Here is a 26,736-nt window from a genome sequence, read left to right as displayed (position 1 = left end):
CACGCATATACTTTTAAATATATTTGTGGGTCCCTCTTCACTCACCCAAAGCAGCTGAGGAAGCTAAAAGAGTTTTAGATAGGTGTCGTGAAATTTCTCATGAGATGGTGAGGCATCACATCTCTTAAGTAGCTGCTGAATGGCATATTTTCGTATGGGTCCATTTTAGTCACTTACTTTTCAGATATAGGATATAGCAAGCATGGATCTTTTGCTGCAGTCTACAAACAGTGTGGCATTTCTGTAGCTGAGTTTCAGAAACAGAGTACCCGGCATGCTCTTTCCAGTGCAGACTGGATTGCAAATACAGGTCAGGCGAAACTGTGTTTCTCAGGGGGTTTGCTACTAAATGGCCGATTTATCCTACGTGTAAGACCTGATTACCCCTCTTGCTCCCCATTATTTCACAAATGGTGTCAGTCAAGCCTGCACCTGTATGAGTGGCATTTCGGCAACAGACTTGAGCCTAATCAGTGCTGGCTGCCACAATTAACCTTACTAGTATTGCTAAGTATTTCTTACAGTTCCTTCCTTAACGGGTCAATTTTGATGAATTGCAGCCTGAAACTGCTGCACTCTGTGTAAAAACAGGGCCTGCAAGGCACAGGCTGTCACCTGCCAACCAAAGGGAGACCGTTCAAGTACACCTGTCATTTCTTTCACATTTTACTTTCTCCTTTTTTTTTTAAGGATATTTATTGAAATTTCAAAGATTATACAAAAAAAACCAGTAATAAAAACAAAACACAAACACAAAAAATAACAAATATAAAAAACAAAATACAAAACTAAAAACTATTTAAAAACAGGTAAAGTTTCATTCCCTTATTTTCTTATAACTTACTTCCCCCACCTCCTCATACCTCCCCTTTTTGTATTCCAATTTCTAATTATTAATTCAGCAAATCCTCTCCCTTAATTTTCATTTAATTTTCAACCTTTCTTTTCTTTTTACTTAATCATTACAGCTGAAAAACCCCTTAATTTTCTAAACCAACATCATTCTAACATTCATTAATTTTGCAATATTTCCCAAGATAGTCCTTAAATTTCTTCCAATCTTCTTCCGCCGTCTCTCTTCCCTGGTCTCGGATTCTGCCAGTCATTTCTGCCATATAGTCCCATATAGTCTATCACCTTCATCTGCCATTCTTCCAAGGTGGGTAGATCTTGTGTCTTCCAATACTTTGCGATGAGTATTCTTGCTGCTGTTGTAGCATACATAAAGAATGTTCTATCCTTCTTTGGCACCAATTGGCTGACCATGCCCAGGAGAATAGCCTCTGGTTTCTTCGGGAAGGTATATTTAAATACCTTTTTCATTTCATTATATATCATTTCCCACACATTTTACTTTCTCCTGGGCAGTTAGGGAAGGGGTTTTCTTTTCTTTTCTTTTTTTAAAAAATAAATTTTATTGAAGTTATTTACAACACAAATCCACTACAACAACGAAAAAAAAGCAATCTACCACCATAACATCTAAAACGAAACAAACTTAACAACAAGACACTTACAACAAAGAAAAAGCATAAAAAAGAAATAAAAGACTTCCTTTATCCTGTACATGGCTTCCTTATTTCCTTCTTATAAACTGTTTCCCGTATAGATAATTATTACTGGTTATCTCAAATTTAAGAACCATAAATCCTCCTGTAGGAATTAATCGAAACAAGTCCAGGTGGTTATTTGGGGGCACTGCTTGATAAAATATTCTCTACATTTTCCCCGTTTTTGAAATTCTTGTCTGGGGTGGCCCCTGATTGCCTCTGTTAGTCTGGCCAAAATAGCTAAAAAAAAAGGGGGGGAATGGCAGGATCTCTTTCTTCCTATTTCTGACAATTAAGGTCCTTGTCACACCTGTGGCATAGAGAAATACTTTTTGATTTTCTTTTGCTATATCTTTATCTGTTATCCCTAGTAGGAAAGCTTCTGTATTTTTCCACAAAGTTGTAGTTATATATTTTTTTAATTCATCATACAGTATATCCCAGAAACTTTTGATTTGTATTGTTTTTGTTTTATACATTTTAGCTATTTAGCGTTTTATACATTTTAGCTATTTTGGCCAGTGTTAAATACCATCTATAAAATATATTGATTAGATTTTCTCTTATTGTTTCACAGGCTGTAAATTTCCAGTTCTTTTTCCATAACTCCTCCCATGCTGATAAATTAATAATTTTCCCTATATCCAAAACCCACCTAATCATCACCTCCTTGACCTGCTCGAGCAGCGAAGGGAATTTCATCCCTGTGTGTTTGTGGCTCCAGTGTAAGCACAGAGCCTTGTATTTTATCTGCTTTCAGATGTTCACAGGAGCTTCTTCTCATGGCTGCATGATACACATGAATGTATGTCAGAATCGGAAGAGAGCACTGGGACACATCCCATAGAAAGGCCTGGGAACATAGGACTTTAGGAAGCATGGTCCCATAAGTGCAGAATAGGGGTGATGGATCAGTCTGTGGAGGCAGAGTCAATCAAAGGCCAGTATCCAAACCAAGAGGTCCATCTAAAGGAGAATTGAACAAGAATGTAAAAGGGAGGCAGATAGATGGACAAGGAAGCCAGAATCATGGTTGTGAGGCAGAAACTAGAAGATAAAAACTAGAAGATAAAAAGGCAGGCAGGCAGGATGACAAAAAGACACATCCAAAAAGAGACTTTAGGAACCACACAAGGCTGTAGCATCTTCTACCTGAACTAGAATTATTCATACCTAGGTAAGGAGGAGATTAAATCAGCTGTTTCCAGAGGCAGACTGAGGGCAGGGTGGAGAACCACACAGTGGCCTATTTGGACAATAATGTTCTCACCTGCTCTACAGACATTTGACTCATCATGAAGTGTGGCAGTACACAGACCAGGAGACTCCTGGCTTGAGTCCCAAGTGATACTGACAGAGTGAAAGCTGTTTTCAACCTCAGTTGAGGAGGTAGATCGGAAGAGCACCAAGGGAGGAATGAAGGGAGGAATGAATTGTTCAACAGTTTCATCCCACAGTTTCTTGTGGGTGGGGCTCACCATAAGTGGTCACAATCAGATAACTTCCTCCTTTTTCCATAAGCAGCATCAGATCTGGTAGTCTGACCAGCATTTTCCAGGCCCCAGATGTTGGAATCCAGGCACTGTGGGGAGGTGGGGTGGGGAATGGTGGAAAAATTTGGAGTAAATTCTGCAAAAGATCTCAGGGGCAAAATGCCTCTAAAAATAGCAGAGGGTCAGCAACTTGGGCCATTATTAGTTGACTGCTAGGGCTTTTCTTGTTTAGACGCTGTTTACCAAGGACTATATTTGGTCCCGTCTATCGTTCTTCACAATGGTCGCCAGGTGCAAAAAAAAAAAAAGGTCAAGGCTCCCAACACCTCTAATAATTTCTCTAATAATTTCATTAGAATTGCACCCAGGGTCTGAAATTCCTTCTTCTACACAACTATTGGAGGTGCAGGAGCACTTTGCGTTGTTGGTGTTTGTTTGTTACTGTCTTTGCAACTGGCCACTATATTTACTGTCCTGTCCTGATCTAAAATGAATTTTGACTTCTTTTCAGCTTTTTACCTCCCTGAATAGAAAATACATTTTCTCTTTAAATAAAAGAGACTTTGAAGTGGGGTGGGGAGGAAACATTGCACTTCCCTGTTATTCATTTTTTGTGTTTATTGATTGATTTATTAATACCACCCTCCATTCATCGATCTCAGGGTGGTTTTTATGCTTGATTTCCCTGCTTCGAAATCTTGCAGAACTCAGTGCACTTCTAGCACCACTGGTCATCCTTAGTGTCTATCTCTATTCTTTCCTTTCTTTCTTTCATGATGACTCACTAGAGCCTGAATCTGTCTCTGGCAGTCTTAGCTTTCATAGATCTCACCATGCATTTGGAACTGATAAATGCAGTTCCTTCTGTTTGGAGTCGTTCCCCTCCCCCCAACTTTGGCAGCACAATATATTCAATCTCTCTAATTGTTTGAATCTTTCTTCTTTCATTCTAACTCACCACCACCAATTACTGTACATCCTCCCAGCTGATCAATGTCAGGTCTTTCTTCTAATCATTTTAATCTGCTCTGCTTTATGCATTGATAATTCTTGAGTGCAGTCTTCCAGAAACAACCCTGGCAGCAAGGAGACAGTTGTCAAAAGAGCTTATATGTATAGTTCCTTCCGTACTCAAAATCCCCCTGTTAACACAGTCAAACTGTGCAAGAACAGGAAGATATGAGCAATAGTGTATGGGAAATGTCAGAGACTATTATCAGGAAGGGAAAAAAAATCTAGATAAATATTCCCATTATTGAAATTATGGTTCTTGGGAAATCATTCTGTGAAGTTGGGCAGTCTATAACTAATACAGCTTAAGACTGCTTCACATATTTAGCTGGGCAGAAATTATTTTTGCAAGACTGGAGCGAGTGCCCCATGCTTATGTAAGATCATATTGTATGGGAGCTGATGAATGCATAGTCCATGGTGTGTAGGCTTGATTACTGTGATATTTTCCAAGTTGGAAAAAAGGTGTTTGTAGGTATTTACATATATGTGCTGCATGCATCCTGAATACACTGGTTTATAGCCACACCTGTCTATTAGATGAGTATCACAACTGACCATATGAACTACAACTACTACAACTTTATTCACTTATTCTAGAAATCTGTGGCCTGGGCTCATGTTCAGCATTCCCCCCTATTTTTCCAAATTGGTGCCTTCAATAGTCAGCTCCTCTGCTTTGCTACTGCTCTAAGGTTAGTTCCATTGCTGACAGTCCCAAACACAGAATCACAAAAAATCCCACTTGAAAGCCTTGAGGATTGCTATTTTATGTATTTTTCTAAATTCCAGCACCGATCTTTCAGATGGCATATTTCCCTGACATTCATCAAATTTGCAGCTGCACATATAATGAACAGGAAGCGGCATTTCAGAATGATGCTGTCTTAATTACATGTTTCAGCTTTCCAAATTTGAAAGTAATAACATTAAAAAATTAGCCTGAACTGTAAAAATAAAATAAAATAAAATTTAAAAAATGCCACAGTGTAAAAAGAGTTGAGAACAGATTATAACATTGGTGCAGATGATAGCAATGAAAGATATAGGTTTTTTTGGCAGACAGGAATAAATGTTAAAAGAACTTTTCATTTTTCAGAGGCCAATAGGTCACTGACATAAATGGAACTGTTTCATAGAGCTGTAAATACGCAGATTTGCCAAATGTGCTGATTGGATTGAGTTCCTGCCTGGAAATCTGCCATATTCCCTGGTAACCTTGTGGATTCCATATGGGGTAGTCCAAGGGATGCCTGTCTCCTCTTGCTTTCTTTCCATTTTAAAATAATTACAGCTGCCTACAGCTGGCCAAGCAACTGAAGGGGCTCCTGCCACCATTATGATGAAAACAATGAAACTATGGCAACAGGCTCCCTGGGAGTGATGCAACTTCATGACATGTGATCACTCTTGGAGGAAATGGGGAGGCGGGTGCCTCTGTACAGCAAGAGCAGAAAAGGGGAAATGACCATTTTGTGTTGTCTTAACTACCGTAGTTTTTGCTCTATAAGACTCACTTTTTCCCTCCTAAGAAGTAAGGGGAATTGTGTGTGTCTTATGGAGCGAATGCAGGCTGCGCAGCTATCACAAAAGCGAGAATAGCAAGAGGGATTGCTGCTTTCACTGCACAGAGATCCCTCTTGCTGTTCTGGCTTCTGAGATTCAGATTTTTTTTTCTTGTTTTCCTCCTCCAAAAACTAGGTGCGTCTTGTGGTCTGGTGCGTCTTATAGAGCAAAAAATATGGTATATATAAAAGGTTCTGTGTTGGTTACGGGAATGGTGCTGATTCCTCCCAAATCATCCACATGGAAACAGCATGGGCTGGGCCTTTCTCCAAACCTGGAGCACTTATAATTTGGTGCCCTTCCCTCCACTGCCTGTTTATTCCACCTCCCTTAGAATAAGGATTTTGTACCATGGGAAATGAAGAAAATGGCAGGGTGGGGACAGAAGAATCAAGGAAGGAACTGTGCGGCTTCGTTTGGGGGGCAGTTAAGGAGGGTGATTGCAAGCTTTACACTTGTCACATCCGTTGCAGGCTTTGAAGCTGAAGTAACAGGAAAAAAGAGGCATTTCCTCCATCAAAGGAACTAGGGGTGTTTGTTTTGTTGTGCTCTCTCCCTTGACATTACTTCAGTCTGGTCTGGCTTGAGCTTTTTGTGGCTTGAATGAGAGCCAGCTGGATAATCTCTTTTAGATGGTGACAGGGGAAGCCAGCCAACCACACCATCTGAATAAGAATAAAGAGCAGCACAGAGCACCATGTTGCTTTTGGACCACATAAATCACATCTGATACCAGTTCAGTGTTTCTTGCAAGAAGGGCTCTGAAATAAATCCTGTGGTGTGTGGTTTTCAGAAAGAATCTTAATCCCAGAAGCTGATGAATTAATCAGTTAATGCCCATTTTAAATCATCTACTTGGGATGAGTGGGCTTTCTTGCATTTTGGTATTGTTCTGTGGGTTTGCCAGCAGGCTGCTCTGCCCTCCTAATTTAGCATGGAGAGTTTCCAAAATTAATTCCACTACTGGTGCCCATGCAGCTTTCCATGGCTTTCAATGCCTTCTGCCCACTGGAATGTATTCCACTTCTTTTGTCCTGATGGGCAGAAGTGATTGTGTGCATTGAGGCAAAAGGTGCTGGGTGCACCAAGGAATCTTGATGTCCTTTTAGAAACAGTTAACATCAAGGTTCGTTTTTGTGCTGTGGTTCATCATTGTGCACAAGCAGTTGTGCACTTCAGCAACCTGGAAAAGTAAAATAAAAAAGTCTAGCAATGAACAGACAGAAATCTACATCAGTTCTCCACACATGCAGTCGTCAATGCAGACGCTAGAAATCACAACCAAATTGGTAAGATGCTAATTCACCAGGGACACTCTGCAAAAAGAGCAGGTAATGTTAATTCTGAGCAGAATCAGCACAGACCATAGCTGTCAACTTTTCACTTTTCTTGCGAGGAATCCTATTCAGAATAAGGGAATTTCCCTTTTTTAAAAAGGGAAGCGTTGACAGCTGTGGCACAGACATGGCCTACTGCCCAAATCCTGCTCTCTACTATGATTACCTCTGCCACTTAATATCCTGTCACCCTCTTCCAAATGGGGGAGGGGGAGTCATATTGGGGAAGGGGTTCAGTGTAGCATCTCTCTGCATTTCTGGCTAGCGGTATAGGGTGCTACTGTTGTAATGACACTGGTTGCATCTTTTTCCACAAGGGAAATGTGGGTTGAACTGTGTGGTCTCAGAGGGCAGGTGTATCAGAGCCTTTGAACATGTTCCAGAGGCCCTGTTGAGGGCTTTTTATTGTGTGTGCTTCTAATTGATAATTATTCATGTTGTGCATTGTGACATCATCCCACTTGGCACACCAGGTGTGTTCGGCCCTCCTGATATGAACTATAACTCCATATGTATGGAAACATTTTTGCTTCATCTAAATTGCCACTTTCGAATACTTTCAGGCCAATAAAAATCTATAAGGCAGCACTTATTTATTTATTTTTAAAAGAAAAACCCAGCTATCAAAACTGGTGAATAATGTCTGTACACTTACATAGGCATGCGTAGGCAGGCAGGCTACTATTTTCTTGTCTGGCAGAATTGTGAATTTATGGATGTCACTGCAAATGTAATTCATTCCTAAAATCAATTATGTATGTCAGATCTAATAAAATGATCAACCAGCAAATATCCTATGTCGGTTGCTTAGGAAGTGTCTTCAAAGTTTCTGTTTGTCTATTGGATGCTACTCATCCTCCCATTATTTGCATGTTTAGTACGGCACACACACCCTTTATTTGAGCTCAGAGTGTACACCTGTTACCTCAATAATGGGAGGATAAAGAATATACCTTTCTTCACATCTAAAATTTACGTTTAGAGAAGTAAGAATAAATATAGAAAAATGCAGAAAACCAGATTCATTTAAATTGAATATATTATAGGGAAAATATAAAAATTACATGGAAGGTTTAATATTGACCTACTTTCAACTCTTATTTCATCTAATTAAGCTAATTCAGTAAGGAAAGAAAAAGGAATGAAAATGGAGTAAATAAACATTGATATAGATGCAGATATTGGTACCATTTATTCACTTTTAGCGTTTCACTTGCAAGTTATGTCAAGTGCATCTTTAAAGGGAGGAATTTTAGTAGTTTTTTTGTCAACTTGTTTGAAAATTGCAGTCTCATTTCCGCCGCCGCATGAGGGGGGAAAACTCTGTTTACTCTTCTTGACATAAGTTATGTCAGCAAACCCCTATAATTTCTGGTAAGACAACCCTAATAATTACCTGATTTAGAGTTTTTAAACAGTATATTTATGTGGTACAAATTTGCAAGTGGGCTGGTGGGTGTGAACGCTCTTTCAGTAGAAGTGAGAAATTTCTCAGCCAAATCACTCAGAGGATACAGAGCTATCATCTTTGATGAGACCACCCACAGCCAGACATAATGTCATGTTCATATTCTGCATGAGTCAAATCCCTTAAACGTGGTTTTTTTTGCTGTTTCAAATACTTACTTTCCCATATGCTTCAACGGGCCGCAGATAAAAATGGGAATGATTTTGAAAATGTCACAGGCCCTGAACTGGCAGTGCTGCTATTTGAACCCAGGTATCACATGCTTTGTGCCATAACAGTTACTTGCCAGAAGAAGGTTTTTCCTGGACTACGCTGTAGTTTTTTTGGAGCCAAATTGTGAGCGCCCAGAGGGATGCGTTACAACTGCCAGCTCAGCAAGGAGCAGGTGACACACAAAAGCAAGAGGATTTTACTTGGTCCTACAAAACTACAGACACTGGCCTTGCTCTGAGCAATTTGGCACTGGCATAGACTGAACTCTCAGACTGAGCACCTGTTTTCCTGCTTCTTTTAAGCTTGTCTCCAGACAAGGAGCCCTGAAACGTGTGTAGCAATGGCCAAGCGCATCTGTCCTGTTCTGAACTGGGTCACCAAACCAAGCAAAGATCCAAAAAGCAGAGTTGATTCCAAGTCAATCCTGGCATTAGGAGATGATGGGTCCCTCCCTCCAGCTCCTCTGTGAGACCTGAAACGCCTGTTTATGGTGATTTGGGGGGGGATTTCCTTCCCCTCCCTCTTTGAAATTTGAAATGCTACCACAGCATTGCTGCAGGTAGCAGGGATACTAGGAAAGGTAATTTCAAATGCCAGGGACCAAGAGTTATTTAACTACTTCCCTACCTGACTCTGTTGTCACCACAGCCAGATAAATAAATGGGGGAAACTCTTATCTTGCTCAGATTGCGGTCTCAACTGGAGAACATGAGAGCGTCAGGGTTGCCTGGTTCAGAATACTGACATATTTTATGTGCATGCTGAATTCATTTCACCCCCAAAATCTGTAGCTCCATGTCCATCTTCCATTACACATTGCTGAAAGTTGTTTTCTTTCTTTTGTGTTTATGTATTGGCTTCTTCAGCACGGACTGTAGGAGTGTTTAATTTCTTAAGGTCATACGAATCAAGAAAGGGGAGCTCTTATATTTTCGAACCCTGAAAACACCACTTGTGTGTTATGCTAAAGAGTACTGCAGTACAGTGGTACCTCGGGTTACATACACTCCAGGTTACATACGCTTCAGGTTACAGACTCCGCTAACCCAGGAATAGTACTTCGGGTTAAGAACTTTGCTTCAGGATGAGAACAGAAATCGTGCTCTGGTGGCGCAGCGGCAGTGGGAGGCCCCATTAGCTAAAGTGGTGCTTCAGGTTAGGGCAGTTTCAGGTTAAGAACGGACCTCTGGAACGAATTAAGTACTTAAACCGAGGTACCACTGTATGCAGTTCTGCAGTCCTGCCGTTCAAGCACAGCCGTTTATGTGATTGGGTTGAAAAAGAATGGCATATCCTGAGAACCTCAATTTTCATTTCCAGTATGCATGTGGGGCAAAGTTTTATTAGATCTCAAGGTTGAGAGGGTGGGATTGAAGCTGATATCCAATAATTTGGTAAAATTCTAGAAGCCAGAATGTGGAGTGATTGTGCCTAAATTCCTGTGGACAAAGGTTACATAACCCTTTGCCCTTTCTCATAACTAGCAAACGCGGAAAAAATATGAAAATTCTCTCAATTTACACTATTCATGCATGTCACAGAATTCCTTGGTGCATAGTTTGTAAACAGTCTTGGTTTAATGCTTGTGTTCTGGCAATTAAATTTAGAAGCACTAAAAAAAAATGGAGTGAATATCAGCAGCCTGATAACTTTGTTAATACAAATTGTTGCAGATCATCACCAATAGTAATTAGTGCAGAACTCTGAAACTTGTCTTCTAACAGGGACAACATAGGAAAGAGATCTCTTCAATTACTGATTTTTTTCTTAGCCTAATTCAAGTTCTTGATGGTTATCTTTAAAACCCTAAATGGCTGTGTGTGACGGAAAAGTTGGTTAAAAGAAGGATTAACGCACGACAACCTTTGTTTGGCTGAGGTTCCAGGAGGGAAAATATAAAAGGAAAGGATTCTGGAGAGACAGTAGGTTGGTCGGGAAGGAGGGTTGGTTGTTGGTTGGATTTGGAAAGTTGGTTGGTGTGAGGAGGGAAAGGGAGTGAGGTTGGTTGGTTCGGAGGTAGGTTTTGGGAACTGAGGTTAGTTAGCTAGGGAGATAGCTGGAGATTTTGGGACTGTCAGGAGAGAGAGTTGGTTCAAAATAAACATCCATTCTGAGTGTAATACGGATGGTTCCTTAGGAGCAGCATTATTTAACAGAGGGTGTGTCTGAAGTAAAGTACAAACCTGGAAAGGAGCCAAATTCTAAAGCAGTACCTAAGCTTTATCCCTCTACGTTGTCATGTTACCTTGGATTTCAAGTATAGTGTTATTGTTTATTTAAAAAGAAAACCCTTACAAAGGTCCCCCAACATTATACTCTGGGAACGTTTGTATGCCTGTGGGTTAATGGTTGTTCTGAGAGGTGGGGGCAACATAACCAAGTGAGAGCGGGTCCAACGGCGATAGGGAATAAAATAATTAAGTGCCATTGCGCTCACTGGTGTCCTGTTCCACTGTGTCCCATATATTCATCTCCATTTGCTGAAATCAGGTTCTGGTTCTGGTCTGTATTCCATAACTTTCCCAAATAAAGCCATCAAGCACTAGGAGCAGGGACTTCCATATGATGAAAATTCTGCTGTTCAATGAAAGCATTATCCCTCCCCCAGGAATTAGATGGGTTAATTTCTGAATTATTTTCAAGAGACATACCTAGTGATGCTGATAGTTTTGTATTCCATAGCTGTCAATTGCCATCTGGACAGTCTAGATACTCAGAGACCTTTGGGGATGGCTAGGTAGTAGATATTTAAGGAATATAGGTGACCACTGTGTGTCTGAGGATGTGTGGAGTCTTGATGCTGCTCCGAATATAACAGCTTCTTGTCATTCTCCCAGGCCCTTTCAAAGTCCTGACCCACAAAATTTTGTTTTGCCTCTCTCCTACTATTGACACAAGTGGGTGAGTTTATACAGAGATGTGAAATTCCATATCATTGTTCCGGTGACACCCAAATATCTCTCTTTTTCCTCCAGCCCAAGTTCTCTCTTACTAAGTGTCAAACTGTGTTTAGAAACTGTCTGTGGATAAGTCAATTGAAGCTAAATCCAGACAAGAATCAGGCAATAATGGCTAGAAATCCTTATGGCTGTCAGAGTAGGATTTCCCATATTGACTGGGTTTACTTCCGAATATTTGTAGCCTCAGTATGCTTCTGCCTCCATGGGCAGAAACAGATTGAACAGATTGCTAGGGGGTCATTTCACCAGTGAAAGATCAGTCTTACTATGAAACATCAAAATAAAAAAAACAAAAAAAAAAACCTCAGAGAAATGAAGAAATCCAGGACTGCAGTGATCTTGGGGCTGGTTCATTCATGAATTGCACATCTCTTGTTTTCCCCATTACTGATAGCTTGCATCATCAAGTACTTGGACCACTGAGACCTGGGTTCAAACCCCTGCACATTTAAAAGAAAGAGTAATTTATGATTTGATGACAATTTTTTAAACAAAAATGGTTTCATTGCAACTTATGAAATTATTGTAATATTACGCACATTATTTAAAAGAGCAAAACCACTTTTTCACCATTTTCTTGTTATGATATCAAGTAATGGTCTTGGGGGGAAGGGGATGCGGGTGGTGCTGTGGTCTAAACCACTGAGCCTCTTGGGCTTGGCCAATCAGAACGTCGGCGGTTCGAATCCCCATGATGGGGTGAGCTCCCGTTGCTCAGTCCCAGCTCCTGCCAACCTAGCAGTTTGAAAGTACGTCAAAGTGCACGTAGATAAATGGGTACCGCTCTGGTGGGAAGGTAAACGGCATTTCCGTGTGTTGCTCTGGTTTCACCAAAAGCAGCTTAGTCATGCTGGCCACATGACCCGGAAAAACTGTCTGTGGACAAACGCCGGCTCCCACGGCCTGTAAAGCAAGATGAGCGCTGCAACCCCAGAGTCATCCGTGACTGGACTTAATGGTCAGGGATCCCTTTACCCCTTTACCTTTAATGGTCTTAGGGAACATATTTTAATATCCAGAAAGCGTAACCTTTCAGTGCCATAACAGTGGTGTGGATGCCATAACAAAGACCCAAGTGGGAATCCTGCCACACTGAAGCAGCTTCTATGGCTGCTGGTCATATTTGTGATGTAGCCTTAGGTACCCTGTCGCTAGGCAGAGGGAGTTGGCCACTTCAAGCAGCTGATTTGAGTTGTCATGAAACAGCAGCAAATTGCGAGTTAGTTAATTTAGATTCTTTAGTACTTTATTTACAACTATTGTTCTTTTTCCTGCCATAGATGGGGAAGGGTGCTTGTGGCATTACTCTAAGTGCCAAAATAACATGACTGGCCTTGGGTACTATGGGTATTATATCATGCACCTTGGATATTATTATTTGGTGGGGGGGGAGCCACCATTTGCTGCTCTGCCCTAAGCAGCAAAATGTCGTAACCTTTCAGTTGAAGTGGGGCAAAGGTGAGGCCCCACATATTTGGCCAAGTGTGTGGACCAAGTGTGCATCCAAGGCAGTGGTTCAGGATCCTTTGCAACACACTGGGTCCTGTGGCAGACATATAGGGTTCCTCAGCAGGGGAGGGGATGCTGAAAGGTTTTCTTGGAGGCAGAATGTTTGGGAACCACTCACACTGCTGCTCCAGGTGGTTGAAAACGTTTTCGCTCTGTCTTAGCCTTCTGAGCAATGTTTGCAGTTGACTGATGCCTTGCAATTAGCCTGTCACTACCGCATGCGTATGTTTGTCATTTTTCCCCTTTTTCCCAGGTGCAAAGAGGGCTACCAAGGAGTCCGCTGTGACCAATTTTTGCCGAAAACCGACTCAATCTTGTCAGATCCAAGTATGTCAAATGTTTCTTTTTTCCTCTTTCTTCTTCTGTCTTTATTACATTCCGGAGGTAACCTTTGCCATATGATGTGACCTTTTGTTCATTGTCAAAATTACATCAAAACCCATTTCAGGAGCTTGTAAAGTATTTTGTATAATGAAATAGTCTTGAGTCTTTCTCATCATGTTATATTTTCTGGGGCAAAGCTATACAGAATAACATATTCCTTTAGCCACTGTCTCTCCAACAGGGCATGTGATGCCCTCCAGAATTTGCTATACTACAGTTCCCATTAGCCCCAGCTAGAATTTCCTATGGTTGGGTTGATGTGAGTTGAAAACAAAACACCAGCTTTTAAAAATATATACAAGCAAAATGCTTGTCATTATAGCTGGTAGGACATGCTTGTAGTCTGGGATGATGTGTTGGAAGAGGTCCTCACTTTACCCCACTAAAAACTGAGATAGCCACTGTCTTTCTTCAGTATAACCCTGTCTTGGTTTCAAATTCTTGTTCGGGGGGGGGGGTCCCCATGGTCGTGGGGATTTGTTTTTCTATACCTGTATACTATCTATATGTTAATGGTGTGCAGTTGGAAATATATCACTGGTTTTATTGTATGCATGTTATGTTCAGACATTACAGTAAGTCATGATTTATCATTCTGGGAACAAGCCACCATGAACCTCAGGCTCACATATTCTTCCCCCTCCTTTTCTGATGTGGCTGGGAGGAGTTCAAAATTTTTGCTTTTGTCTTAGACTAACTGCAGCCAAGTATTATGTCTGAACCTGAACAAACTGAAGTTCCACACACCATAGGAATCCAACTTAAAATCTGGACTTCTATTTTTGCTTGATCTTGACATAGTACAGGCTTGAAACTATTTATCAGAAGGGTAGACATTGATATTTTGGTTCAGTTGTGGAAATTAAGTCATGGTGTACTATAGGGGGAAATGTAAGGCTAATGTAGGTACAAAGAGACATGGCTGTATGGAGTTCAACTATGAAACTTTGAACCTGATAGTTTTTGAAGGTATTTGCAATGCTATTCCTCTCCATTGTCAGTTTTGGTTGTCTGTCCAGTCTTTCCATTGCAGCCTTATTCAGAAAAACTCTCTGTGTATTCAGCAAACATAGAGAAGTGGGATTAGCGATGTGGTCATTGTCCCATGCCCAACGAAAACTTGCCCACTGGCTTTGCTCTCCAGCCCCAGGTGTTTGGTGGAAGTTCTGAACAGGGAACCAGTGCATGTAGACTCCTTGCAATTACTAATCTTCTGCAACTGGGGAATCACCATGACTTGGAGAAGCTTCTGCACACACACACCTGTACATGCATAGGTTCCCCATTCAGACCTTCTGCTGACCTCATGAGTGTTGGAAGTGGGGCAAAGTCATCGGGCACTTGGATATTAGGAGCACTCCCATTGAGTATGGCCCTCCGTTTGTTCTGAGAACACTGGAGTGCTCTTCTGAATGGAGATTTCTGACTTTTTGTAACAGTGGCTGCTGTAGGGAAGAGGAGCTAGCACATAACCTATAGCAGTGTCCAAGAAAGCACAGGAAGTGAAGTAAAAATTGCTGATGTCCCCATGTACACACAAAAACACATGCATAAAGCACTAAGGATCCTGACCCAAATGTTGAACTCAAATATCATGAGATATCACATACTAATATCAAAGTCCTGGAAATATAAGCAGAATATTCATCTACTTAGAGTTACCTAGTGCATATTCGTCACAAAACTCCACAGAGAATAACTGGGGGAAACAAATGTGTTTCGGTTATGGTTGCAAGAAGACTTTGACTCAAAATTTGACATGAGATTTTAGTGTGAGCTAATCTTTTACTAGAAATCTTATTTAAGGGCAGTGGGAAGGAAACCATTCTGCAACAATCACATTTTGAAGGGTAGGTGGTAGTCAGTGCAGAGTTTAATACTTCTCATGCACCATTGACTTCCACTTTTCACTTGTGTCTGACATTATGTCAGCAAAATGAGCTTCTTTCTTCCAGTGAGTACTCCAGTTGGCTCTGACGTTTCAGAGGGGTACTCCGTTAATAGCCGCCATGCAGACAAAACTTGTACGTCTGCCAATAAGGTCTGTGGGATAGGCAGACAATGGATATGTATCCCCATAAGCATTTCCCAATATATAGAAACACCTACTCTGCTGCAGACAAATTATCACAGGTAAAATTCAGAAGCCTGCAAGCTGAAAGGAGGAAACTAGGTCTAAGATGAAACCACTTACTATAACTGCTCCCATTCACTAAAATTTGTGACATTGGCAAAAAAAAAAAAAAAAATCTTATTTGCTTTCTTTGCTGTTAGTGATGTCATTCTATAGCCAAGCCAGGTTAGCAACGTAGTATTTTGACACAATCCCATTTACCACGTGACTCCTAATTAGGTGGGATCATATATGTGACTATATATATATTCATTCATACACACAGACACACACTCACACACTCACAGAATGATCACTCCAAACCTCAATCCCTGATCACTGTCATGTATATATATATACATCAGTGATGAGGGATTGACAATTGGAGTGATCATTCTGTGATATTACAGCAGTGGACAAAGCTGTATGGTAACTTTTGAATAAATGTGTTTTACTTTAAATATATATGTGTGTGACTAATCCAAAGAGGAGGGGGATTAGGAGGATGACCCCAAAGAAGCAAAAAAAATCAAGGGGAACAATGTTGCTGAAGAGAATCATAAATATGGTGAATGTTCACATGCTCAAAGTATTTTTTGGGGTGTGTGGGTGTGACATTTCCACATGGAGTCAGGCATTTAGGCATGCAGATTCACCACTCTTCTATAAGTTATGTACACAATCAGCTGCGTGAAACAGGCTTCCAACAAATAGCCTCTTTGGACTTCAGTCAACATTGCATATAATCTTCATGAATCAAGGGGAAGTGCAGTGTAGCATATGCATCCTGCTGCAGAACCCTTGTGGTTCTGGACTCACATTTTGCCCAACTAGTCCTACTGGTTTCATTAAGAACACATGCCGTAGCGCTTGCCAAGATAACGAAGGCACCATCTGCATTGGCAACCTGTGTTCCTCAAAGGAATTGGGTTTGCCATGTAAATGTAAAGCCTTTTTCCAATGTATTAGCAGTTTCTGGGCTGTTTCCCCTTCATCAACACCACCTAGCAATTAGATTAAAACAAGAGAGCACTATCAACCTCTGGTGTATCTAGCATGGTTTTTGTCCAGGTTTTGCTTCATTTAGAAGTGTCTTGAATCCACAGCTCAGCAATGAAGTTTGGTACCTCAACTTTGGAGAGTTTTCTAAAGAATAATTATTATTCAGCTTTTTAAACTGGCCTGTTTTCTATTCGTAGCCAAACTGTTTCTGAGCATACACGCATCTTTACCGTGGTGCCTTACTGTTGACCCTGCTGTTCTTAATACGCTTTCCTCCACTACTGCATTGATAAGAAGGTGAAATTGTTCCAGTAACTTGTCAGATCACATTTACTGGCCTCAAAGCAGGGAAGTTCAGCATTTCAGCAGTCATAATTCTTGATGCCCAAGGAAATGAATATAAGCAGGAGAGGTCACCTGGAGATGGCATTTGGGGATAACCATGAAAGCACTCTATATATAGGCAATTAAGTTGAAGAGAGTTTTCAAAAGATATGCCACATCTATCTTAACTGCTATGCTCATCGTTGTCTACCCCCCCTTCAGTATTCAAGTTCCAAGTTTTAAAAATTGAAGGAGCTGGCTCTTCATGGGTGCTTTAATGTCGTCTCTCTCCCATCAAACACACACTGAAAAATGGATGTTTGACACACATGCATTATATTGGCAACTAAGAAACATCATGCAATGAACCTATGAACATCATTTCTATGCAGCGTTACTGAGAACATGGGCAGTTTTAAAAGGCTTCCACACTCTTGTGCTCTCCTCCTCCACTCCCACCCTCACACTTTTTTTCCCCAACAAGGACACACAGGATTACATGGTTCAGCAAAGTCAATTTGATAGCAGGTAAAAAAATCAAATGAGCTTGCGTACTGATGCTTGAGGTTCTTACATCATATGTAAAATTTTGGTGGGTACATAATATCTACATAGAGTATATCTATGTAGCTATCTCTAGATGCTCTAGGTATCTCCTGCTTGGACTACGGCAATGTGCTCCATGTGGGGTTACCTTTGAAGTTGACCCGGAAACTGCAATTAATCCAGAATGTGGCAGCTAGACAGGTGACTGGGAGTGGCCGCCGCGACCACATAACACCGGTCCTGAGAGATCTGCATTGGCTCCCAGTACGTTTCTGAGCACAATTCAAAGTGTTGGTGGTGACCTTTGAAGCCCTAAATGGCCTCAGTCATGTATACCTGAAGGAGCGACTCCAGCCCCATCATTCAGCCCGGACACTGAGATCCAGCACCGAGGGCATTCTGGCGGCTCCCTCATTGCAAGAAGTGAGGTTACAGGGAACCAGGCAGAGGGCCTTCTCTGTAGTGGTGCCCGCCCTGTGGAACACCCTCCCATCAGATGTGAAGGAAATAAGCAGCTATATTATCTTTAAAAGACATCTCAAGGCAGCCCCGTTTAGGGAAGTTTTTAACATTTAATGCTGTATTGTTTTTAACCCTCGATTGGTAGCCGCCCAGAATGTCTGGGTAAACTCAGCCAGATGGGGGGGGGTAATAAATTATTATTATTATTATTATTATTATTATTATTATTATTATCTACATAGAATAATAGAGTCCAACCCCCTGCAATGCAGGAATATGCAGCTGTCCCATATGGTGGATTGAACCTGCAACATTGGCATTATCAACACCATGCTCTCACCAACGGAGCTATCCACGCTCACAGGTCATTTAATGTGGACATTGGTGTGCTATTTCATCACCTCATGAGAATTTTACTAGACTGTCAGAATCAATTCAAAATTAACATAGAGAGATGAGCTGAAATAAAAAGAACAGGAAAGACACTAAAGAACAGAAAAGACACAAGCCGAACTCTCATAATGAGTTTATACCAGTGAATGTTGTGTCTTGTGTTTTTATATGTAGTTTGTACTTGTGGAGGCTTATGAGCTTTCTTTCTGGCTCTGAACTCAGTCTGGGAGCAGAGATTAAGCCCTTCCTCTTTAGTGGCATTCTTCCTAAAGGACCTTACCTGTTAACCAAGAGGAGGCTCTTCCTTTTAAAATAATAATAATATTTTTTTAATTGTAAATTTTATTAGTATTTTCCACACAACAACAACACGAAAAATATCAAAAAATAACAATACACAAAACACAAAAACCAACATTCAAAAAACCCAAAAAATCCATATCTTAAAAATTAATAATCTAAACATTAAAAAGAAAACAAATATTGACTTCCACCAATCCCACAGCACCTCCTTTACCTCTCATTGTGTTTTCCTGTTTTCCTTATCATCTCTATCCTAGCATCCAGATTGAAATCCCTCTTTCTTATCCTTTCACTTCACAAGGTTATTCCAGACTCAGGCAGATTTCTGTCCTCGAACCTTGGCTTTTAAGGTATTCATTTAGACACTCCCATTCTTTTTTCACTTCACTTTTTGGTTTTTGTCTTATTATATCTGTCAATTTGGCTAATTCTAAATATTCTGAAAGCTTACATAACTACTCTCCCCTAGTGGGTAGGCTCTTCCAAAGAACTAAACTTTGCTCTACCAGGTACATATGCTATAGTGGGTTCAAATTTCATTCCCCAGCACCATGGTCCACATTGATTCTGTTCTCCAGAGAAATTGGTGCTTATTCACAGGCCTGGTTGCTGTTAGCAGGCAAAACCAATCCAATTTGCCTTAACCTTGGTAAAGTTCAGAGGAGCAGAGCAAAGAAAATCTAAAGTTTTGGCATGCAATGTTGCAGCTGGGGCCTGCGAACAATGGTTCTGGCAAGGCCTGCCCTGGGATACTTTCCAGATTTGTTTTATTTAGAGTCTAGATTGAGCATGATTGGTGCTGGAAAGTTTGAAGTGTTAGCATTTCTCGATTGAAACAGTAATGAGTTGACTATTTATAAAATAATGCACCAGTATTACTACGACAGCATTCCCAGTCTCAAAGTACAGAGAACTGACCTTTCCTTACAGAAAGGGTTGAAATTACCTGTGGTGATCAATATGGGGTATTATTGGAAGTCGGAAAGATAGCTTGTAAATGAAGCATGTCTCCCCCACCTTTAGCAATTGCTTTAAAAGTCAAAGTCATTCAGTGGACAGATAATTGGACTTCTACAAAGGAGACCTGGGTTCAAAATACAACCAGTTTATGGATTCCCTGGGTAGTCTTGGGCAGATGATTCAGAATGGGAGCAATTTTCTTTTGTTTGTAAGGACAAACCCTGTAAAATGTTTAGTTAAATCAGGGACATGAAATAGGTGGTCCTATCTGCTGGTTGCGTTGTATAGCCTTTAGGCTTGTGCACACGCAATTCTTGGCAACTCATTTGGCATTGTGACATAGACCATAAGGAACTCGGTTCATGTCTCAGAGTTCTGACACCTGGGAAGCAACATGGAATGTTCCTTTGTTATCATGGAACTAGGTGATAATAGAGAATAGAGAGCTTGGCTGTCCTCTCTCTCCCCTCCCCCACTTTCCCCTGCATTTTACCAACTTGCCCACTGAATCCTACAACTTGCCATTCTGGGCCTGATCCTAGCAGCCTGCCTAGTTATCCCGATGAGGACTCAGGTTGAGTACAGGTTGAGACACAGTTTACACTCTGGAGGGCCTCAGCACTCCTCCTACATCATCCAAGCCAGAAAACATGGTTCTTCATCCTCATACTCTGGGGATGACTCCCCTGTAGCATCTCCTGATCCACAGCCATGCTGGGATTGCATACAGCTCAACTACTGGAAGAGGGGTCCTGCTAGCCGCCTTAATTCTTCAGATGACTCTGGTCCTTTGCTGAGACAACTTCTCCTGCAACTCAGCCAGTAAAGCTCACTCAGAGCTATCCAGGTCCTGATCTGCTTTGCTTTGTTGGATCTGATTTGATTCTGAGCCAACTTGATGGACCTGCCTTAAAGAGGCTCTCCTGCAAGCCACAGCTGAACCACATGCTGTTTTGTGAATATTGTGAGGTTCTGAGGAGTCATGCCCCAGAAAATTACTAGTTTTGCCAACATACAAACCACCCCAGTTAAACAGTGTGATGACCTTCTAACCGTTTCTGCTGTAAAGAATTATTATACGAGTGGCTCTGAACAAATAAGGACAACAGGAAAAGCACATTCTCTATTTCATTGCTTTCAGACCATTTCCCCTCACAACAGTGAAGTAACTTAGGGTGACACTGAGTCACTTGAGCATTGAGGGTATGACCCACTATTCATTCTAGTTTAACTTAAAGTGAAACAGGTGGATTTGCAGGCTCCTGCATAGTCAAGGAATCTGAGGAATTTTGAGGAAGGAAGCACAAAAATGCCCCATCCCTTAACTGGGACCCTCAAATTAATAATAATAAATTGAAAATGGCAGGGTTTTAGTCAAATTGTGTGTGCCCTTGGTGTCTTCTCTTCCCCTGCCTCCCCCATGCATTTTTTATTTTGAAACATAATTCAAAATATAAGCAAGGAAAACACATATATATCACACACCAGTACAAAAAGCTCACCTAAGGAATAAAGAAAGCCGCCTATTGCAGCCTTTAATATATTATGCTTCTGGGACAACTAGCTCCCTAACTATAGTATATATAAGTTATATATCATATATACATCCTAGTCAGAAAAAAAATACAGGCATCTGTAACTGACTGGAATTTGATCAGCATCTTAAAGGCAGGAAAACAAACAGAGAATCTCGGTGCCATATTTATTTTGTAAAACAATTTGATTTCATTGTTTGCTTAAGTTTGCACATAAAGCAGAGTGTGCCAAACTTTATTAACCCCTGCTATCTGTATGGTTGCTTTGGAGACTTCCAATTACATGCTGTATGCATCATCACCACTTTATACCATTTCTTACAAATGCCTTTTTGCAGGAATCCAAAGTCATTAGGCTCAAAGCATATCTTTGGGTGCTATCTGTGTCTAGCATACAGAATATCCTGGTGGTCATTGTCAATGATGTTTCACCCCCCCCCCACACATTGTTACACATTCCTATGAAATAGGAAAGTTCAACCCAGACCTTCCAGCAATATTGATGATAGTTTGGACATAGTAGATGAAACTTTGATCAGCAGTGGATGTTCTGTTGTGACTCGGGGACCGTGGGGGTGGGGAGACTTTCTACGTAGAAAGCAACTTCAATGTAAATTTGGCTTTCCTCTTTGGAAGGAAGCATCCAGATTATTCTGAGAAAAGCAAGAAAGAGATCATAACAATGAGATTTCACAAAGGCATTCTGGATATCTCTCACACCAAGCTAGCAAAGAGAAAGTTCAACACTGGTCCTTGGAAGCATTGATCCAGCCACCATTAATGTGCAATCTGAAGCAATCACCACTACTAAATCACTGTGTGATTAGACTTTACGAATGAGTACTATCCAACTTTTATTTTTATTTTTTTTTGCTTGTATAGTCAGGGCCTACTTGGAGTGCACATGCTTTGGGTCACATTAAAAGTTTAGCACATGGTAGCAGGAGACACAGAAACCTGCACCTCACCACTTGGGATGGGAAAGAAATTTGATATTGTTCACATTTAAAGGTGAATCTAATTAACTTGCACTTTTCAAAACACAGCCATCCTTCAGATTTGCTCTTCTTTTGACTTCCGGGACAGCGCGAACGGGTAATGGCGGATTCCCTCCGAGCTCCGGAGGGAATCGGCTCCGTCGAGGACGGGTCTTGCCGTGCCGGCGACACGGGGACCCTTAAAAACCGCAGGCGCGGAAGCCTGCGGACCTGATAACTCGGTGGGCACCTTAAACTCCCTCCCCGACCCGCGAAGAGCCTTTTTAAAGGCTGCGGAGCGGACTGGGGAGCGGAGCGGTGCTGAGAGTTCATCGCTACCTCGGCGGAGCGAAGCCGCGAGCCATGACCGAAGAGCGCTGTCTTTCTTCCTGAAATTGGGACTGAAAAAAAGCAACCCGTGAGTAGAAGGAAATTTTGGCACTAAAAGTCTTTATTTTTAAATTCGAGTACGATCGGGGGACGTGTTAAAAAGGAAGTCCACACTCCCCCCCCCCCACCAAAAGACTTAGAGCAAGGAGAGGAGCACTAGGTCGGAAAGACTCTGGTGTTTAAACAGATAACTTCCACAAATTGGATTAAGAAGCTATTTGTGCTGGAGTGGAAGAGAGAGGAATTTCAGAGGTTTTTCTGTTTTGGCTGACCCCCCCCCCGACCCGGGCAGCGCCCTGTGTGTAAGCCCGAGAAAAAGAATAAAGAGTTTGACAGCTGTCAAAAGAGCTGTCAAACGGGTGGCTAAAGTTTGGAACTGTGTTACAAATATCTCTTTGGATTAAAAGTGCTACATTACAATTGAACTGACTGGAAACAAACTAATTCTGAATAACAAAGTAATGGACTTTTGGAAAAGAACCATGATGGAAACCCCCCTGGAGGGAACTAAAGATACTGCAATGGCTGCTGAAGGAAAATTACTGGCAGAGATAGAAAAAATGTTCTTTCTTGTGGGAACTCTACAAGAGCAGAGCTCAACTATGAGTAAACAACTGGTGACCTTCAATCTTAAACTAAGCAACTCTGTTGATGGAATTAAGTTGATGGGGAAAAAATCTGCAGCTGTAGAAGAAGAGATAACTTCAGAATTGGGGGGAAAAGAAGAAGGAGAAGAGGAAGCTCAGGTGCAAAAGATTAATCAAAAGCCTGCAACTTTTGGGAACAAAAGAAATAAAGAAGATAACCAATGGATTACAAATCTGCAAAAAGAAAGAAAGATGGAAGTCCCTGGAACAACTGGAATATTGGACTACAAAAGAATGAACAAATATGATGGGGACTTCTCCTTTAAGCTGGAGCACAGGAGATTTGTTGATCCTGGACAGAAATTGTTTTTGTGTGATTTGGAAGGAGGAAAATACGAGGGGCTGGTGACAGAACTTCCTCGAGAGGAGAAGACCAACAAAAAGGACTATCAACAAAACTGGTGGAGAGAGACTAAATGGGGCCTAAGGGCCTCTGATGTGAGAAATCCGGGTTAAAATTGTTTTTCTTTTTTGAGGACATTGATCTGGGAAGGGGCAGAAACCGGGGTAGGGGGGGAGGGGAGAGCAGGGTGGTAAAATTCTGGGATTTAGAACTGAAATATTATGATTTTTGGTTTAATACAAAGAGGGAGGAATTTGTGGGAGAGAAATTGGGCCGACCTTAGAGAAAGGATTTAATGTGTAAAATGGGATATGTAAAATTAGGATAAGTAAAAATGGAAAAATGACAAATTTTAAGAAAAGATACGAATAATATTCAAGAGATATGAACAAATAACTTGCTGGGATACCCAATGAAATTGGAAGGTGGGTAGGGGGGTGTGGGGAAGTCACTGAAAGAAGGTAATGAAAGTAAGGGTATGAAATTATAGATGTTTTATTTTGTGTTTGTTTTTATGTGTGTGTTTGTTTGTTGAAAAAAATTGAAAACCCAATAAAAAATTATATATATATATATAAAAAAAGATTTGCTCTTCTTTGAATTTTGCTGCGCAGTTCTCCAGTCAAATAATGTGTGTCTGTCTCTAAGCACCATAATCATTTACCGGGATTCCCAAATGGCAGGCTAATGCTGCCAGCCTTCATGTCATGTTTGCAGGCACATTTGTAATGCAGATTTAGTCTGCCAATAGGCTTAGTGCCTGAAACCAGCTCCCCATAAAGCAGGCATAGGCAAACTCGGCCCTCCAGATGTTTTTGGACTACAACTCCCATCATCCCTAGCTAACAGGACCAGTGGTCAGGGATGATGGGCGCTGTAGTCCCAAAACATCTGGAGGGCCGAGTTTGCCTATGCCTGCCATAGAGCATGTCCTTAGGGACCCTGCCACCTTCCATTCCATGTATATGACCAAGCCAGTGAAGATGCCCCTGAGACAGAAGTGAAAGCATGCTGGGAATGTGAACTTGGGAGAGCACATCTTTGTTTGAGACTCTGTCCTGCCATGTGACGCCCAAAATCTCCCCCACACAGCACATATGTAAGACATTGAGATGTCACTCCTGGAGGGTGTAAGTTGCCCATGACTCACTTCCACAAAGCAGCGTGCTCAGCACACAAGCCTGGTAGACCTTCATCTTGGTATTGAACATTAGCATCACATTATTCCATACCCTTTTGGAGAGGTAAGCCATTGCTGTAGTTGCCTTGCCAAGAAGCTAGTCCAGCTCAGCATTGATGGAGAGGAAGACAAAGTTGTCTATTACTTCAAACATGTGGTCACCAGTGCTGATGCATGGAGTGCCAATGATGTCTAGACCCAGGATGCTGGTCTTTGTGAGACTGGTAGTGAGGCTCCATTCAAGCTTGGGCAAAGATTGATGTGTCTCCGTAGATATTCCTCGGAGTATGCTATTGGCAATGCTTCATCTGCAAACAGTATCTCTTGGATACGAATCCCACACACTTCTGTCTTGGTGTAGAAACATGTCCCAACAGACCCCATCACTCCTTGAATGGAAGTACATACCAAAATAAATTTATCCCCAAAACCAAACTCTACATTCAAAATACTCAAATATAAAAACAGCAATAAACCAACACCTAAAGTGCTCATTCAGGTATATACATATGTAAAAGGCACAAGTCCTATCCACTTGACTTAAAAGTATGATCCACTGGATTTCCTCTTTTCTTTAAAACTTAAAGTTGGTTGTAATAGTCACCCATCTTTTTTGTTGGCTACTGAAACATCAAAAATATTGAACAAAACAGTTACTGGATTGAAGTGTCTAGAGTTAAGGCTATCATATTAAAATAATGTTTTCTGACTACTTCTGAACTGCTGCATAAATATATGCATTGTTCTGTTTTGCAAAAATGTATGACCTGGTTTGCACATTCTATATTTAAAGCTGACATAGGATTCCATGAAGCCAACAAAATGTGTGCTTCTTTATGTAAAAGGGCTTCATTTCTCGGCAGCTGTTATTGTGGATTGCCCTTCAAATAAGTTCATTATTGTAATGGTCTTACTCACGTTGAGGATGCTGCACTTGAATTTTCTTTGATATCTTCAAAAACACTTTGCAGATTTCAATAACACTTGAATCCCTCCGGGTTCTGTGAGGATTAATTGGCTAATCACCAATTTAAAGCTGTAATTGAATGAAACAGTGAGCACTTACAGTCAACTCTCAGCAAAGTGGCCACAGAAACAGGAGTCAAGGTCAATGAAAAAAATCATTGATATGTTGAGCAGAATACCAGCTACTAGGGGGTACTAGTTGTATTCTGTACTAGATATTCAGCGTAGCCATTTGAAAGGTTGTAAGGAATTGCTTTGTCCCATAATTCTTTCCCGAAATACCTGTAAAGATTTTTTATAGTTTTTTTTTAAATAATAATAACAACAACAACAATAATAATATAAAAAATTCAGACTTCTTTTCCATTGATTGATTTACTGTGCCATCATTCGGCATTGAGAACAGAATTTCCCCCTTGTCTCCAGCCTCAAAATCTGGCAGGGGGGTGGATCCATGAAACACCACACATTCAGCATTGGATAAAATATTTTACTTTTCCATGCTTTTTAACAAAAGGTCCAAAAGTGGCTTTCAGTCATAATCAAACAATATATACATTAAAAACCCCAATGCTATTAACATTATTGGGGTAATATAATATACTCTAATGAATGCAATAAAACAGGCAATCTAAAGGCCACAGTAGACTAATCAGTTCACCCCCCCCAAAAAAAAATAATTGGGGAGAAGTCTTCACTATGTGACAGAAAGTCAACATCATTGTGGCTGGACATGCCTAGTCTAGGAGGAGATCCAGAGTATCCAAACCATGGTTTTCACCAGCAGGCCTGCAAATGAAGCCCCCTCAGTTGAGCTCAGGGTCGAACTTTCCCATAAAATACCCAAATCCTAAGTTATATAGGGCTTTACACACTAACAGTAGCACCTTAAATTGGGCCCAATGCAACTAGCGCAGACAGAATTAGGGCAATATGGAAAAAGTATGCATTCAAATCAATAGGGCAATCACTTTGGGTAAGTCCATGCTTTATATTTCATTTAGAATGCCCATACTTCCTCAGCTGACTGCACTTCTACGTAGATCAGTGGTTCTCAACCTGTGGGTCCCTAGATGATGTTGGACTACAACTCCCATCATCCCT

The 26,736-nt window shown here is 41.0% G+C and overlaps 1 protein-coding gene and 1 long non-coding RNA gene across 3 annotated transcripts in view; one reads left to right on the top strand and one right to left on the bottom strand.

Moving 5' to 3' along the window:
• Positions 1-26,736, top strand: part of NRG3 (neuregulin 3) — a 618,135-nt gene that overhangs the window by 447,095 nt on the left and 144,304 nt on the right. For both annotated transcript variants that reach the window (XM_081913619.1, XM_081913618.1), the window contains exon 3: positions 13,361-13,434. In XM_081913619.1, coding sequence (XP_081769745.1) covers positions 13,361-13,434 — 74 coding nt within the window. The remainder of the gene's footprint in view (positions 1-13,360; positions 13,435-26,736) is intronic.
• Positions 21,283-25,902, bottom strand: LOC309369475. The gene is made up of 3 exons (XR_014168163.1): positions 25,585-25,902; positions 24,719-25,055; positions 21,283-21,782 (listed from the first exon to the last, which is right to left on the bottom strand). It is a non-coding gene; the product is annotated as an uncharacterized lncRNA (long non-coding RNA).

This window comes from Podarcis melisellensis (assembly GCF_964234715.1).
Source record: "Podarcis melisellensis genome assembly, chromosome: 5".
Taxonomy (NCBI): domain Eukaryota; kingdom Metazoa; phylum Chordata; class Lepidosauria; order Squamata; family Lacertidae; genus Podarcis; species Podarcis melisellensis.
This window is presented reverse-complemented; position numbering and strand designations above follow the sequence as displayed.